The following is a 13,478-nucleotide window of genomic DNA, read 5'->3' as shown; positions in this document are numbered from 1 at the left end:
TCAAACCATTTGAGGATGCCACAGATCTAAACCCTGGACTAGGATCCCGGGCTCTGTTTCCAGTCTATATTTCTATGTGTGTGGATCCTTTAGCAGCCGGTCCTAATGGATGGAGAGACGGCTGTTATGTGTATGCCAAACTTTTGCCAAATCAACCTTTTTATTTCTTTTTATATTTCATTATTTTGGTTTTAAACAAGATAAATATCTCCCATCACAAACACAAGGCTGCGATTAAGAGGTGACCCAAGTTCAATGGGATTGCATTTGACGTTTGTTTGTATGTTTGTTCATATCCTATGAATATGAATTCATATCCTGTCTTTGTACTGAGTACTCCCTGAGCATCAAGGTATTGGGCTTATTTGGGGCTTTGTGTGATGGGATGGATGCAAAAATGATTCCCAGTATATGTTCTGGGGCTGAAATTAGTTAGCAAGCGTATTTATACTGGCAATTTAGTTGTTAATAGTTTTGTTAATTATTTCTATAATAATTAAGTCACCAGTTGCCAATTAATGCAAAATAACATATTTGTTAAAATATACACAAAAAGGCAAATATTGTACAAATGTATGCAATTTATAAATAGGACTACAATTAGTCTGAATTCGTTTCATTTGCTGCTTGGTACAATTTGAATTAATTTGGGTTTTTTGGTCGAGGTATTTTGATGATCTGCATTGCATTTGGCACTGGTGTATTACTTGGTTTAGAGATATGACACAATACAAATCCAGTTCCAGTTAGAATAATTTACATTAAACAGCAAGGGGATACAGTTCACAGGATCAAAGGCTGTCTTCTGCTCTTGAATGGATGAGTAATAGAGTTTTTCTAGTTTTCCACAAATATTCGGAGCTCAGTTCACCCACCAAAGGGTGAAAAGGAATGTATCTGTTTTAACTACACACTCATCACCTGAGTCCACTTAGTCTGTCAAGCATCATTCTCACACTTATGTTTTTAATGTAACAAGAATATGATATACATTATGTTTTTGTATTTGTTTCAATCAATGTCTTGTTGTTCTTCTGCTGGTAGGCTTTATTTGATGTGGTAACATCACTCACTGAAGTTCTGTTGTTTGGACACGATGGCACAAAAGCTGACTTCAAAGAGCCCAGTTAAAGAGCTGGGACATTAAAACAAAGAGGTATTGGTTTGGATCAGATCCCAGTAGCCTTGAGAACTTTGGAATACAAAAGGTCTCGCTGGGAGGAGTGGTTTGTCTCGATACATTTCAGATGTATGTGTATATATAGGTCTTAGAGCTCTATGTTAGACTGCAGGATCCATTTTATACATATAAACAGTCGGTCACTTTTTAAAGAAACCCTTTTTACAGTTCAGATGTTCACGTCTATGTCTGTACAGAACAAAGCTGCTATTTTATCCCTTTTTTTTCTCTTGGATGCGATATATATACATATTATAGAAATCTATATATATATATATAAAGAAATCCTTCAGGTTTGATATTTTACGGTCTTCACTGCAGTCCATTTCTTAAACTTTCACTATGTCTAAAAAAAAAGAAATCATAAAAAAAAAAGATTATTTTAGATACTTTTTCTTTTCCGACCCCCAAGATCTCTTCCCTAACACTACATTTTGTTCAATGCCTTTTATTTTCTATAAAAAAGTTTTTTTTAATTATTTTTTTATTTTTTGGAATTATTTGATTTTATTATTATTATTATTATTATTAATATTATTATTAATGTTATTATCATTATTTGGAATGGACACCTTAGCTCTACGTTTGAGGGTGTACACCCTTGTTTTTGTACTTTTGTGTCTAGCACTGCACCTAGGACTGCCTCTAGGTTGCGTCTCAATCTCAGGTCCAAGTAAAAAGCTTTGCTTTCTCCACACGCCCTCTCATGATTGTCCTCCAATCGTCTCCTCCTTCGGCTGCCCCTCCCCTCTGCCTCCACCCTGCTATGGCTTTGTTGATTCCAATAGTGCCCGCTCCCCTCCTGCCTCCTCTCCTCCTCCCTCCTTTCCTTTCTCCTCTCATCCCCTTCCTTCTCCCTTTCCTCTCTCCTCTCATCCCCTCCCCCCTCCTCTCCGCTTCATCCTCTCCTCCTCTCCTCCTCTCCTCTCCTTTCCTCCTTCCTCTCCGCCCTCCTCTCCTCTCCTTTCCTCTCTCTTCCTGTCCTCTTCTCCTCGCTGGTCGCTGTGTCCAGTATGACCGCTTCCCCCAGTGCCTCCTCTAGACGTCAGGATTAGCTCTAGTGTACGTTTCCTTGGTACCAGATCTGGCGTTTTAACCCATCCATCTCTGGCCTCTCACATTGATTAGGGCTTACTGGGTTAATCTTATTTGCCTTAGTTAACCCTTGATTACCGGCCCCCATATTGTAGACCATGAAATCATGAAACCTTTTTTTATTTGTATTCCATCGACGGTTGCAAGCTTCTGCATTGTCTCCTGCATTGACCTGCTAATGATTGAAAGTAAGAACAGGTCTTTTTAAATTATTTTCTTCATATTCGTTGCTTGTGTAAAACCAAATAAAGGACGAGTTAGCGTCCAGGGAAGGGATCACCTTTCATCACCATGGAAACCGTCTGTTTCCTCCGAGGCTGACTAGTAAATGTATTGAAGGATTTCTCCTCATCTTTTTGAAATGTTTTTTTCTTTTTTGTTATTTTTTTCTTTCTGTAGTGTTATTTATTTATTTTTCTAATTTTACTTTTGTGATATCAGTTTAAATCACTGTATAAATGCCCCATGATTCAGTATAAACTTGGATTTTTATTTGATTTTTTTGTATTTTCTTTGGCGTCATGACCGGGGTACTTAAACCTTTTTTTTGTTTTCTTCATATATCTACCTCACCCTTTTTAAAATACATGTTTGCATCTGAAAAAATTACATCTCACTCTTTCCGCATGAGTTTGTTTTAAAATAACTCTCTGGAAGGTCTCTGGACACCCCCACTCCGCATCAACACCATCAGCACGCCTGCATCAGGAGGTGGATCTCTCATTGATGCTTCCATTGCCACTTTGTCCTAACATTGCCCAATCAATAGCTGGCCCTATGGATAAAAACACTTGTTGTTTTAAGCCTGTTCAAAAAGCGTCCATTTAATGTCTCTGGTAGAGACAGGCTTTAAATGTAGGGCAGGAGTCAAATATTGTATTTAATATTTTTGAAAAATCTGATGCTGATGTCGATTGCCAATTAGAAGGAATTGATTTGAAATAAAAACTATCTTTATTTTTATTTTACTAGATTTTAGTTTCTGCAGTTTAAATCATTTTAAACACTGCAATATATATCAGTTGAAGAGGCCTGGGCACATTTTAACACCATCAGGCATTCCATCTCCTGTCTTCATCTCACAGTTACAGATAACTAAATCTACAACTTTCCTCTTACTATGAAGAGGGATAGCATAGATGTAGTCAACACATGAAGCATTTATTCAAATAGCACTTAAGTTATCGTGGGGAATCATTTAAAAGGGAAACATGATTTCACAAAAAGCAACTTCTTAATTGACAAGTGTTCCATGGTCTCAAATGTCCTCCATTTTATACATGCCTTGGCATCCTAAAACTACTCAATACATCAAGTTGGATAAAGATTCAGTAAAGTTCTTCATTCACTGACCTAATTCCACAATGAGCATCTAAACTCAGGAGTCCAACTGGCTTCCTGGTCAATGCCATAACCAAAAGTCTGTTCCAATATCTGAATGAGATCGTTTTATTTGCTGCAATCCAATTCTCCAGTGACATGTGTACCCTCTCCAGTGTCTTCCACTCTGTGTATACCTGCTGAGTCTCATGCCCTATCTCTCTCTAGTCTAATAATTATTAGTACATTTTATTTCCTAACAGTTGGTTCAACCCACATCACAGATTCATTCTGAATTTAAAAAGCAATCACGTCCACGGTGGCTCAGCAAACGGTTCTGGCCTGGTTTGTTGTTGCTGCTTACAATAATGCTGCTTGTTACAAAATGTTAAGATTGCATACAGGAAAAAAGGAGGCAAATATGAACATGCAGAGTTACAACCAAAAATAAATATCAGCACCCGGTTGATATGACTCCAATCAGCCGGCTACTTACTGAGGTGATATCGGCTCCACGCCTCTTTAGAGACCATCAGAGACCGATTTAACAGAGACCGAGAGTGGAACCATTACAGTGTCATGGTATTTCAACTGGTTGCTTGTCATCTTTACCAGGTCATCTTACCAAAGATGGGCATAAAGTGGGCAAAATTTTGAGATTGGTATCACTAGGTCCCCAGTGACAACTGGCCAAGTGTGCTTTTGTTGTTACTGAATGTATGTTTGGTGTTTTAGGTTGCATCTTCTGTAACCACATAGATTTGATATAGAATCTGCTCTGTCAACTATTGAGTAAAAACAACTTTGACCAGTTTAAGTAAATATGTATTTGAATATGCGGAATGCCACCGTATATGGACAACTGCCACCCCAACGTATAATGCACATGTGGACATCAGTAGGTAACAATGTCTTATAGATTACGGGTAGCTTCGGTTCAGACTCATTGTCAACACATACGACCACATATATTTACAGTATAACTAAAGTACCTTTTGGAAAAGCGTGATAACCAAGGTTTCCGGTGAAGCATCCTTCTCACTACTCTCTTCATCTGCTTTCTCCAGAACGTTCTTCATGCAGGCCTCAGGGTTTTGAAGGTTGCATCAGTGCATTCAAACTGCAATAATGTGTTTGGACTTCATCACTGTCATGCTTTCCTTTCCATGATTTATATTCCAATAACTTCAGAGGGGGCCTTCATCTAATATTATTATTATTTTATTAGCTTTTCACAAAAGCTTTTGCGTGTGTGATTCAATGATTGAAGGGGGGGGGGGGGAGGAGAAAGCTTTGCAAATCAAAAGAAGCTTTGCAAAACTGTCTTCAATTTTTGTATCTGAAGCCTCAACGTTTTTCACGGTTATCGTCGAGATGGGGAATTTTTGACATGTCATCTCTTAATGTGTATCTTGAGAATTTCTTGTATTTCTTTTTTTCTGAAATTTTGAATAAAAAAAGTGAATGAATACTATGTTCCTTTTGTCTTCGTTATTTCAGTGGGATGGGTAAGAATGGCTTTTTCATGAAGGTGTTAATATAGGCTACACAATCACAGCGATAACTAAGGGTAGAGGGAAACATGCATTGCCATTGATACGTACGTACGTGATGTTTGCAATATTGTTTCAGAATAATGAATGTATCCCTTTTCTGCCCACCTGGGGGAGCTTTTGTACCGATATGCTCGGGACGGAGCGGGACAGAGCCAGAGGCAGAGGCCCAATCCAGAGCTACGCCTGCCAAGAAAACAGCTTGAAACGAGGACCCGCCCTCTGCACTTGTCCTAGGTAGGTATAGGCTAGTTATTGCACATTTCATCTCAGTTCTTTCTACAAACTCAACCAGGTCATACGGTCTTAAGCCTTTTTTAAGCAGCGACGATTCTTTAAACTTTTAAGAGGAACTCCTCGACTACAAAACAAAATGCAGCGTTTCAGGAGAACGTTTGAGAGCGAAAAGCATCAATTGCAGGAGCTCAACGACAGACTTTCTCAATACTTGTCCAGAACCAAACAACTGGAGGATGAAAACTCATGCCTCATCACAGAAATAAATACACTTCGGCAGGCGAAGACGGCGGATCTGGAAAAAGGCTACATGAGTGAGATGCGCGAATTGAGGAGAATGGTGGGGCAGCTGTCGTTGGAGAAGTCCCAGGCTGAGATGGAGCGGGAGAGGCTATGGCGGGAGGTCCAGACGGTCCAGTCTCTGCGCCGGGAGGAGACTGAGGTGTGCCAGGACATAGGAGGTGCGTTAAAGGGCTGCGAGAAAGAGCTTCGCCACGGCAACGAATCTCACGTTGCTCTCGAACAGCGTTTATTTCTACTGGAGAACGAATATGAACATTTGGAGGAAAAACACAGACAAGAAACCGCACACCTCCGCCGCCAGCTGGATTCACGGGTGGTCCCCATCATGACCCGGTATCACCAACAAGGTCACTCGGTGGTCTCTCCGGAAGAGGTGCAACAGTTCGCTCGGAGTGTGTCGGAAGGATGGATGGACACTTTTGAGATGTATCAACACCAAGTGGAAGAAATTGAGCAATCAATTCAATCAGACAGGGCGATGCTCGATGATCTCCAAAAGGAGAAGATGCTTTACGCAGCAGATTTTGACAAATTACGCATGGAAGCGCACAAGCAAAGTCAAATTCAAGTCCATCTTGAAGAACAACTTGGGCACATGCAGGACAGATTCCGAATGGAATTGAACGACTACCAGGTAGGAAGAGCGAATCGTACTGAATCCTCTGTTTTGTTTTGTTAAGTTAGTTGTGGTGTCTTTCTTTTTTAAGCATAGTGGTATGTGTAGTATGGACGACGAGTAAAGTAAGAGCGCATTTTACGCGACTTGAATTATGTGTAGTAGGCCCAAGTGTTTTTTGACCTCATCATTGGATAATCCGACATGAGCCACGCCCACAATGTCTGCTAGACGTCAGCGTCCAGGGCCGTGGGTGATGGTTGCTTGTGCGTTCTCTGCACTATTTTAATTTTCGAACCATGGATCAAATAAACTCCTGCATCTCGAAACGGGTCATGTGCTATTGTAGTATCAACAATGACAACATAACATAATATAATCCACAGCACAGCACAGCACAGCATGGCAGTCAGTATTGCCAGCCAGTTAAACCAATTAGTGTCCAGATCCACTAATCCGTATTACCATTCTATATATGGCGCCAAGCCGGACGCTCAACCGCTGCATTTTAACAGCATGTCCACTTGACTGACCCTGTGTTAAAGATCACCTTTGATTTCCTTTTGACTGTTATTATTTTTTGCACTGTTCAAAACTGAACCCTCACATTATATGAGCTCATCCAATTGGACTTAACATCAGGGCTTGGCTTGGTTGAAGCCGGAAAAACACTGAATAACCACGCTTGGTTCATCACTATTAATGATATTAATTATTATTATTAATCACTTTTAGCTTCAGACAGGAAGTGCTAGGCAATGTACGGAGCCCTGGAGGTGACATAGGAGTCCTTTTCTTACAAAAAGGCATTTAAAACTTGCACACGTGCTTTAGTAAGCAATGTGATCAGGGGGCAGGACTCAACAGAATGTTTAAATACACGGCTTTAAACTATACACAGTAGCCTACATTCAAAAAAAAAAAGACCACTTCCAGCCTGGTGAAGTGGATAAACCAGGGCTAACCAGCCCATCCCATTCTAATACATCCGTAGTGGGCCGGACTAAAGCACAGTTGGGTGCCTCTGTGGTCTTTTTTTAGAGCACCATTGAGGAGCTGGAGCGCGAACGCAACATGCTGGCCGACAGCATGGAGGCAAAGCTGTGGGACCATCAGCAGCTCCTGCGGGTCAAGATGGACCTGGGCATGGAGGTGGCAGCCTACAGGTGAGCCCGCGGTTACCCCAGGAAAGGGTCACATGCCGTGGGGGGTTTCTGAGGGACAGGGTGCTGTTGGCCCCATCAACTGTGGACTCTGTCGACTCGAGTCGATGATGACGTTTTAGCGCTTTGATTGAAGCAAAGGCACATCACGACCGGGCAACCACACCCTCACAACCCCTCCCCTCAACCACACCCCACCCCCTTCAACTACACCCCCCCTCAACTACACCCCCACCTGCTCAACAATACCCCTCCCCCTCAACAATACCCCTCCCCCTCAACTACAGCCCCACCCCCTCTCCTCACCTACACCCGACCCCCTCAACCACAGCCCCACCCCTTCAACTACACCCCCACCCCACTCAACTACACCCGCACCCCCTCAACTACACCCCCACCCCCCTCAACTACATCCCCACCCCCTCAACTACACCCCACCCCCTCAAACACACCCTCACCCTGCTAGGTGACCCTAAGCGTGTTCATTGTAAACAAGTGAAGGAGAGGAGGAAGGGTTGATGGTAGTGAATGTAACTCCATAGATCCAAACCCAAGCAGTATATGTCCTGGCTGAAAGGGCCGTAGCTGCAGTTATCCTTGTGTCCACTAGATGGTTTCTCTTTGTATAAAAATAGACTTGGGGATTCTGTCAACAAAGGTCTCAGCAGCTCCGTGCCAATATGTGGTTGTTGTTTTGAAAATAATATTTTTATTAGAAGGATATTGATAATCAATAACCCAACGATAAGTTTCCCCGTTGTCCAAATCTGGTGATCATAAACTCCTGGCTTTGTTGCTGTACTCAGCATGTGCAGCAAATTAAGTGTTTAACTGTATTGAAAAGGACACTTTTTTCAAGGCAAGAGTGGTCTTACATTATAGAAAACTCCATAACCTGTAGCAGATCTGTTGCACTTTTATTCAACCAAATTTTCTTATAAAACTGCAATGTATTTTTCATAAATGTGCACTTGTTTTGGTTGAGTAAAACCATTTCAAATGGAATACCAGTTGAAACATTCAATAATATATTTATCTGCTTAGTAGCCTATATTTGTTTGTGTAAAGACATCTTTATATGTCACGGCATCAGTTCAAATCCCTCGGTGGCTATTAGTCTATTCATGTTGCAGCTGTTGGTCTTCCTCTAGGCTATGAGAAGGCCTCCCTCTCCGCTTATTTGTTTGTTAGCTTGTAGCTTGCTAACAAAAAAAATCAGCTAATACCTTTTTACCTTTTATGGCAGTAATTTCATACTAGGTAACTGCAATGAGAAATGTCTTCATCCAAAAGTCTAAAATCGGACATATCCCAAATGACATGTCAGTGGAACGGAGGACAGTGAGGGAGTCCTTTTTAAAAGGCTAATAAAATGCTGCAGCATGTCTGTATATGGCCAGTTGTTCCGTGGCACCAGGTCATTGTTTTGCATATTTGAAATAGGTGGAATGTCTCCATGCAGACAGAGCAGAAGCTAGTCCCCGAGTCATGAGCCGTGCTTTCAGAATCACAGCAAAGCAGCGGAGCATGCAGAGAAAAAGCACCTCGGTTGTTATTTTTAGTTTGCTCTTTTACCAAGCTCAACACAGAGGGGCTCGTTCCTTCTGAAGGACTCTTGCTCTCGCAGGAGTTTGGTTGGAATACGGCCAAGGGAAATATGAACAGATTTTCCAAATAATTGTTCAGGTAATGGCGTTTTGATTTGTTTCTTGTTTGGTTTCAATGGTATGTTTGACCCCTTTGCAACCCGTTCCCCGGGGTCCTCATTTCAGCCTCATGTGTTCTATGTTCAAGGCTTGTGCTTTGAGATGGCAGAGCTGAATGATTTGACTCATCTTGTAAGGTATCTGCTTTCAACTATGTTTAACACAGGAGTATTCAAACATAAGTTCATTCTAAAGGCAGGGGGTTAACTAAAAATACTTTGAAATGAATGATGAGTTACCCTTGACGTGAATAACTGTGTTGTTTTGCTTACTCAGGTCTCTCCTCGAAGCCAATAGAGGAGATCCGCAAGAGACGCAGAGAATGGGGAATCAAAGAGAGAGAATAATAGGTACTGTAACACATTATAATGCTTATGCCATTACCATTGTTGTTATATATGTTATATGTTATATGTTGTTATATATTATATTATTATATATTCCAATTTTAGAACAAAAATGCCAAGCTAGATCGTGATTTGACATGATTTGTACATTCATATTTTCTTCCTTCCATGTCGCAGACATCAAGAGGCCTTCTCTCCCCTACACCCAGAGAGCAGGGCCCTCCACCAGACAGCATCTAGATGTCAGGTATACGGAACTCGCCTCCACCCTGAGGAGATCGCCTGGGCCCGCCTCTGGGTCCATGAGTCCCTCCAGGATCATCCCTATCTCCGTCTCCCCCCGGGGCCAGCATCAGAGTCCTGCAGCCAGGAGGGACATGCTTTCATTCAATAAAGCCCGAGTTGAAGCATCCACTGCAAGTGCTGCAGCTGCCACACCCTCAAAACCTGCAGCCAAGGACGATGGGCAGAGTAGTTGGGCTGTTGGGGAAAAGGCAAAGGAAGAACAGATAGTTAGAATCCAAACGGTGACACAGGTCGAGAACAAAGTGAGCCCCGTGGTCTTCAGCACGGAAGCACCCAAATCCATGAGAACGGTATCACCACCAATTGTGAGCGGCGACGTTACCACAGAGATGAAGAGCGAAAAGAAAGTAAGAGACGAAATGGAGGAAAGAGTACGTGTGAGTGAGGGCGATTTAAAAGGAAAACGTGGGAAAGGGCTTATGGTGGAGTCAAGCGAGAAAAAGCTTCTGGACAGCGTGACCATGGAGGACATCATCAGCCAAGTCATGCGCCCTGCAGGTATGGATCCCAGAGGGAGCCCCGCTGGGGACTCTCCCCTGACCTACCATGTGGAGAAGACGGAGCAGGAGGACGGCTCCACTAAGACACAGATCATACTAGAGTCTAAGGTGGAGGAGGAGCTCGACCTCTCCGAGGACTTTGCTCTGGACTCGCTCCTCAGTGGAGGAGTGACGACCATATCGCTGGAGGACATCCAGGGCACGCCCACAGGAAGCATGATCCAAGAGCTGCTGAGCGGCCTGCGGAGGGACGAGGGCATGGCCAACAAGTCGGTCAATATCCAGATCATGGAGCAGCCCATGGTGGATGACTGTGATGACGCGGAGCAGGACTCTGACTCCGATGGTCTCCAGTCCGCCCCTGTGACGTACTGTCAGGTCGAAGACATAGGGAGTGCTCCTTGTGATGTCGAAGAAACGCAACAAGCTGACTATCGCACATCAAACGTCAGCAACACAGGCACGGTTGAATTCATACAGGGCGATGAATTCTCCAGGAGCTCCAAGGAGACTGATTCGCCGTACTACGGCCGTGACGAAGGGTCTCAAGAGTATTTTGTTTCCACACCTGATGAAAACCTTTCCGAACTCGACGAGGGACTTGGGATAGCGTCTTATGGCCATTATGCAAACCTGGAGGATCTATCGGATGAGAGGTATTACCAAGATGAAGGGCTTCTGCAGCAAGGAATGATTGCCGAGGAAGTTGAGGAATACGAACTGTCGAGGTTAATGTCACCGACCGACTCCTATGTCAAAGAGCGCTTCCCAGAATGCATCATTGAAGAGGAAGTGCAGGTCTCGCCCACGGTGCAAGACGAGGTGCTGGGGTTCCTGAAGGAGGACTCCCTGGACCCCAAGGAACAGCTAGAGGGGGCCCTGGATCGCATACAGGACTCTGTGTCAGGGCCCCTGAAGGAAGAGCTGGCTTACTTCACGAGACTCAGCAGGGAAAGCCCACAGAATATGTCAGTGGACGTCAAAAGAGTACGTCACACCAACGAGGACGGGTCCATGACGATCACGGCCGAGCTCAACATCTGTCAGAGTCTGGCCGAGTCAGGCCTGCTGGAGGAGGTAGAGGGGGACCTCTCCGAGGAGCAGATACTAGCCTCCCTTCAGTCGTCTAACCCCGGGCTCCAGGCGCTCCTCGCGCAGGGTGGCGCCCAGGGGTACAGCCTCAGGATGTCTGGAGAGCAGGGGAGCGGACAGGCTGGAGGACCGGAGGACATGGCTGCGATGGGAGGATCTGTGACCCAGACCACCGAGAGGTACATCCAGCTGGGGCCGGAAGAGAGGTCCTTCACCTTCCAGAAGGACGTAGATCAGACGAGCTCAGGCCAAATGCTGCAGTCTCACATGCTGACTAGTCCTATCAAGATTTCTCATGAAAAGAAGGTTGCAACAGTATATCTTGAAAGCTCAGACGATTAAAAACTGATTTGATACATCTCTTATATTTGACAGGCGGTTTCTATTTTAATATGCTTCCAATAATTAATACTCCATCAAATTATCATGGATACTAACCCTATTTTATTTTTTACAATTCAGTAGAATTTAGTTCACTAGTCATACAAGGATACAATTCATCCTTGTTGGACTAGTGCTCTTATTGCGATTAGTGCTCTTTGCTGCTGTGCTATTATCATAACAAACATTTAATTGTACCGTTGACCCTTAAACATAAAATCAACTAACTATGAACTACTTTAACACATGTTTGGAAGAGATATTGATTACAAGATATGCTATTTTTCTGTTATAATCGCAATAATAAGGCACACAAGTTAATGCCTTACATTACCTTCAACACTGTAGGCAATCTGATTTATATGCTTGCAGTTACTGATCACATGATCAATATAATCAATGTTGAATGGCATTAGTCTTTGTAGCTTCTGGTCTTCTTTTTCTGATAAACACTCACAAGACATTTTTATTTTTGTACTAACCTGTGCTGCACATAAATATATTTGCTGGAGATTATGTTACTTAATGGAAGAATTGCAGCATTGAGAATACAAAGTGTATTTCACGCCAGTGATTTATCCATTTTTGTATTGTTATGATTATATTATTATAACACTGATTATAAGACTGAAAGGGAAAAGTTGTGCAGGAGAGGTATTGATTGGTTAAAGAAAGTTATTAAAGGGGATGCTCCTACCTCTGTTATCCAATACAAACAGCGCTCTTCTATAACGATTTGGTTAAAATATTGATTCAACTTAGTTTTAAAGAGTACAAAAAACGAATATCATGGAAAAACATGACAAAAGTGTTTGAAGAACTTGTGGGTTAATTACAGAAGGGGAAGAAGGTTGATGGATGACATGGAAAAAACACATTACTTAGTTTTTGAAGCAGTTTTGTGTGGCACTTTCACTTTATATCGTGATGGAGTGCTTTGACATGTGTCTGCTGAAGTGTGTGTGTGTGTGTGCGTGTTGGGGCTCACTGTCACTATGATAGGTGTTTGTTTCACCCTTATGGTTAATCCTGGATTATCAGTTAGCGAAGAGACAAGCTGTGGCTTTCATGTAGTTTGATGTCATGAACTCACCATTCTCCTCAACTATATACAATGTGTTTTGAGTTTACTTTACTTTACATCATGAACACTAGTTAGTGATTATGTGGAACTGAAAAGGTAGAAATGCCACAGTAGGGTTCATTTGCTGTTTCGATCCATTCGACAGAGACATGCCTTTGCTTTAAAATATATTTTATTGCTGTAAAGGGATGTTTTGCATTCTAGTGCCAACAAACAACAATATTTACCATTGAACAAAATGCAATAATGAACAAACACAAAGTTATTTGTGTTGCCATTCATGCCATTTCAGTGCTGTATAATCTGGACATGTTGCTATTGCTGACATTTAAACAAACAAACAAAGTAGCATGTAAACATATGTGTACACAATACACATGTGTAGCGCTGTTAAAGTTAATGCTTTAATAACCTATTAACTATCAATTATTGACATGATCACAGAAAAAAGTATAAAACTTGTTCCATCTGTGCTTTGAAAGCAAATAAAAATGTAAAGTTACAGTTTGAAGTGCTCCTTTATTGTAGCTCTGTCAACAAACTTCACATCTTCCATGAAATTCTGTTTCTTGGTCCAGGAGAAGCTGTTTTCTAC

At 42.4% G+C, this 13,478-nt stretch overlaps 1 protein-coding gene across 1 annotated transcript; it reads left to right on the top strand.

Moving 5' to 3' along the window:
* Nucleotides 1-5,445: 5,445 nt before the first annotated feature.
* On the top strand, nucleotides 5,446-13,387 carry synm (synemin, intermediate filament protein). Its single transcript, XM_084477738.1, has 4 exons — nucleotides 5,446-6,322; nucleotides 7,346-7,470; nucleotides 9,450-9,523; nucleotides 9,698-13,387. The coding sequence occupies exons 1-4, from the start codon at nucleotides 5,522-5,524 to the stop codon at nucleotides 11,758-11,760; spliced, it is 3,063 nt and encodes a 1,020-aa protein (XP_084333864.1). The 5' UTR covers nucleotides 5,446-5,521; the 3' UTR covers nucleotides 11,761-13,387.
* Nucleotides 13,388-13,478: the final 91 nt, after the last annotated feature.

This window comes from Micromesistius poutassou (genome assembly GCF_964030765.1).
Source record: "Micromesistius poutassou genome assembly, chromosome: 13".
Lineage (NCBI taxonomy): Eukaryota > Metazoa > Chordata > Actinopteri > Gadiformes > Gadidae > Micromesistius > Micromesistius poutassou.
This window is presented reverse-complemented; position numbering and strand designations above follow the sequence as displayed.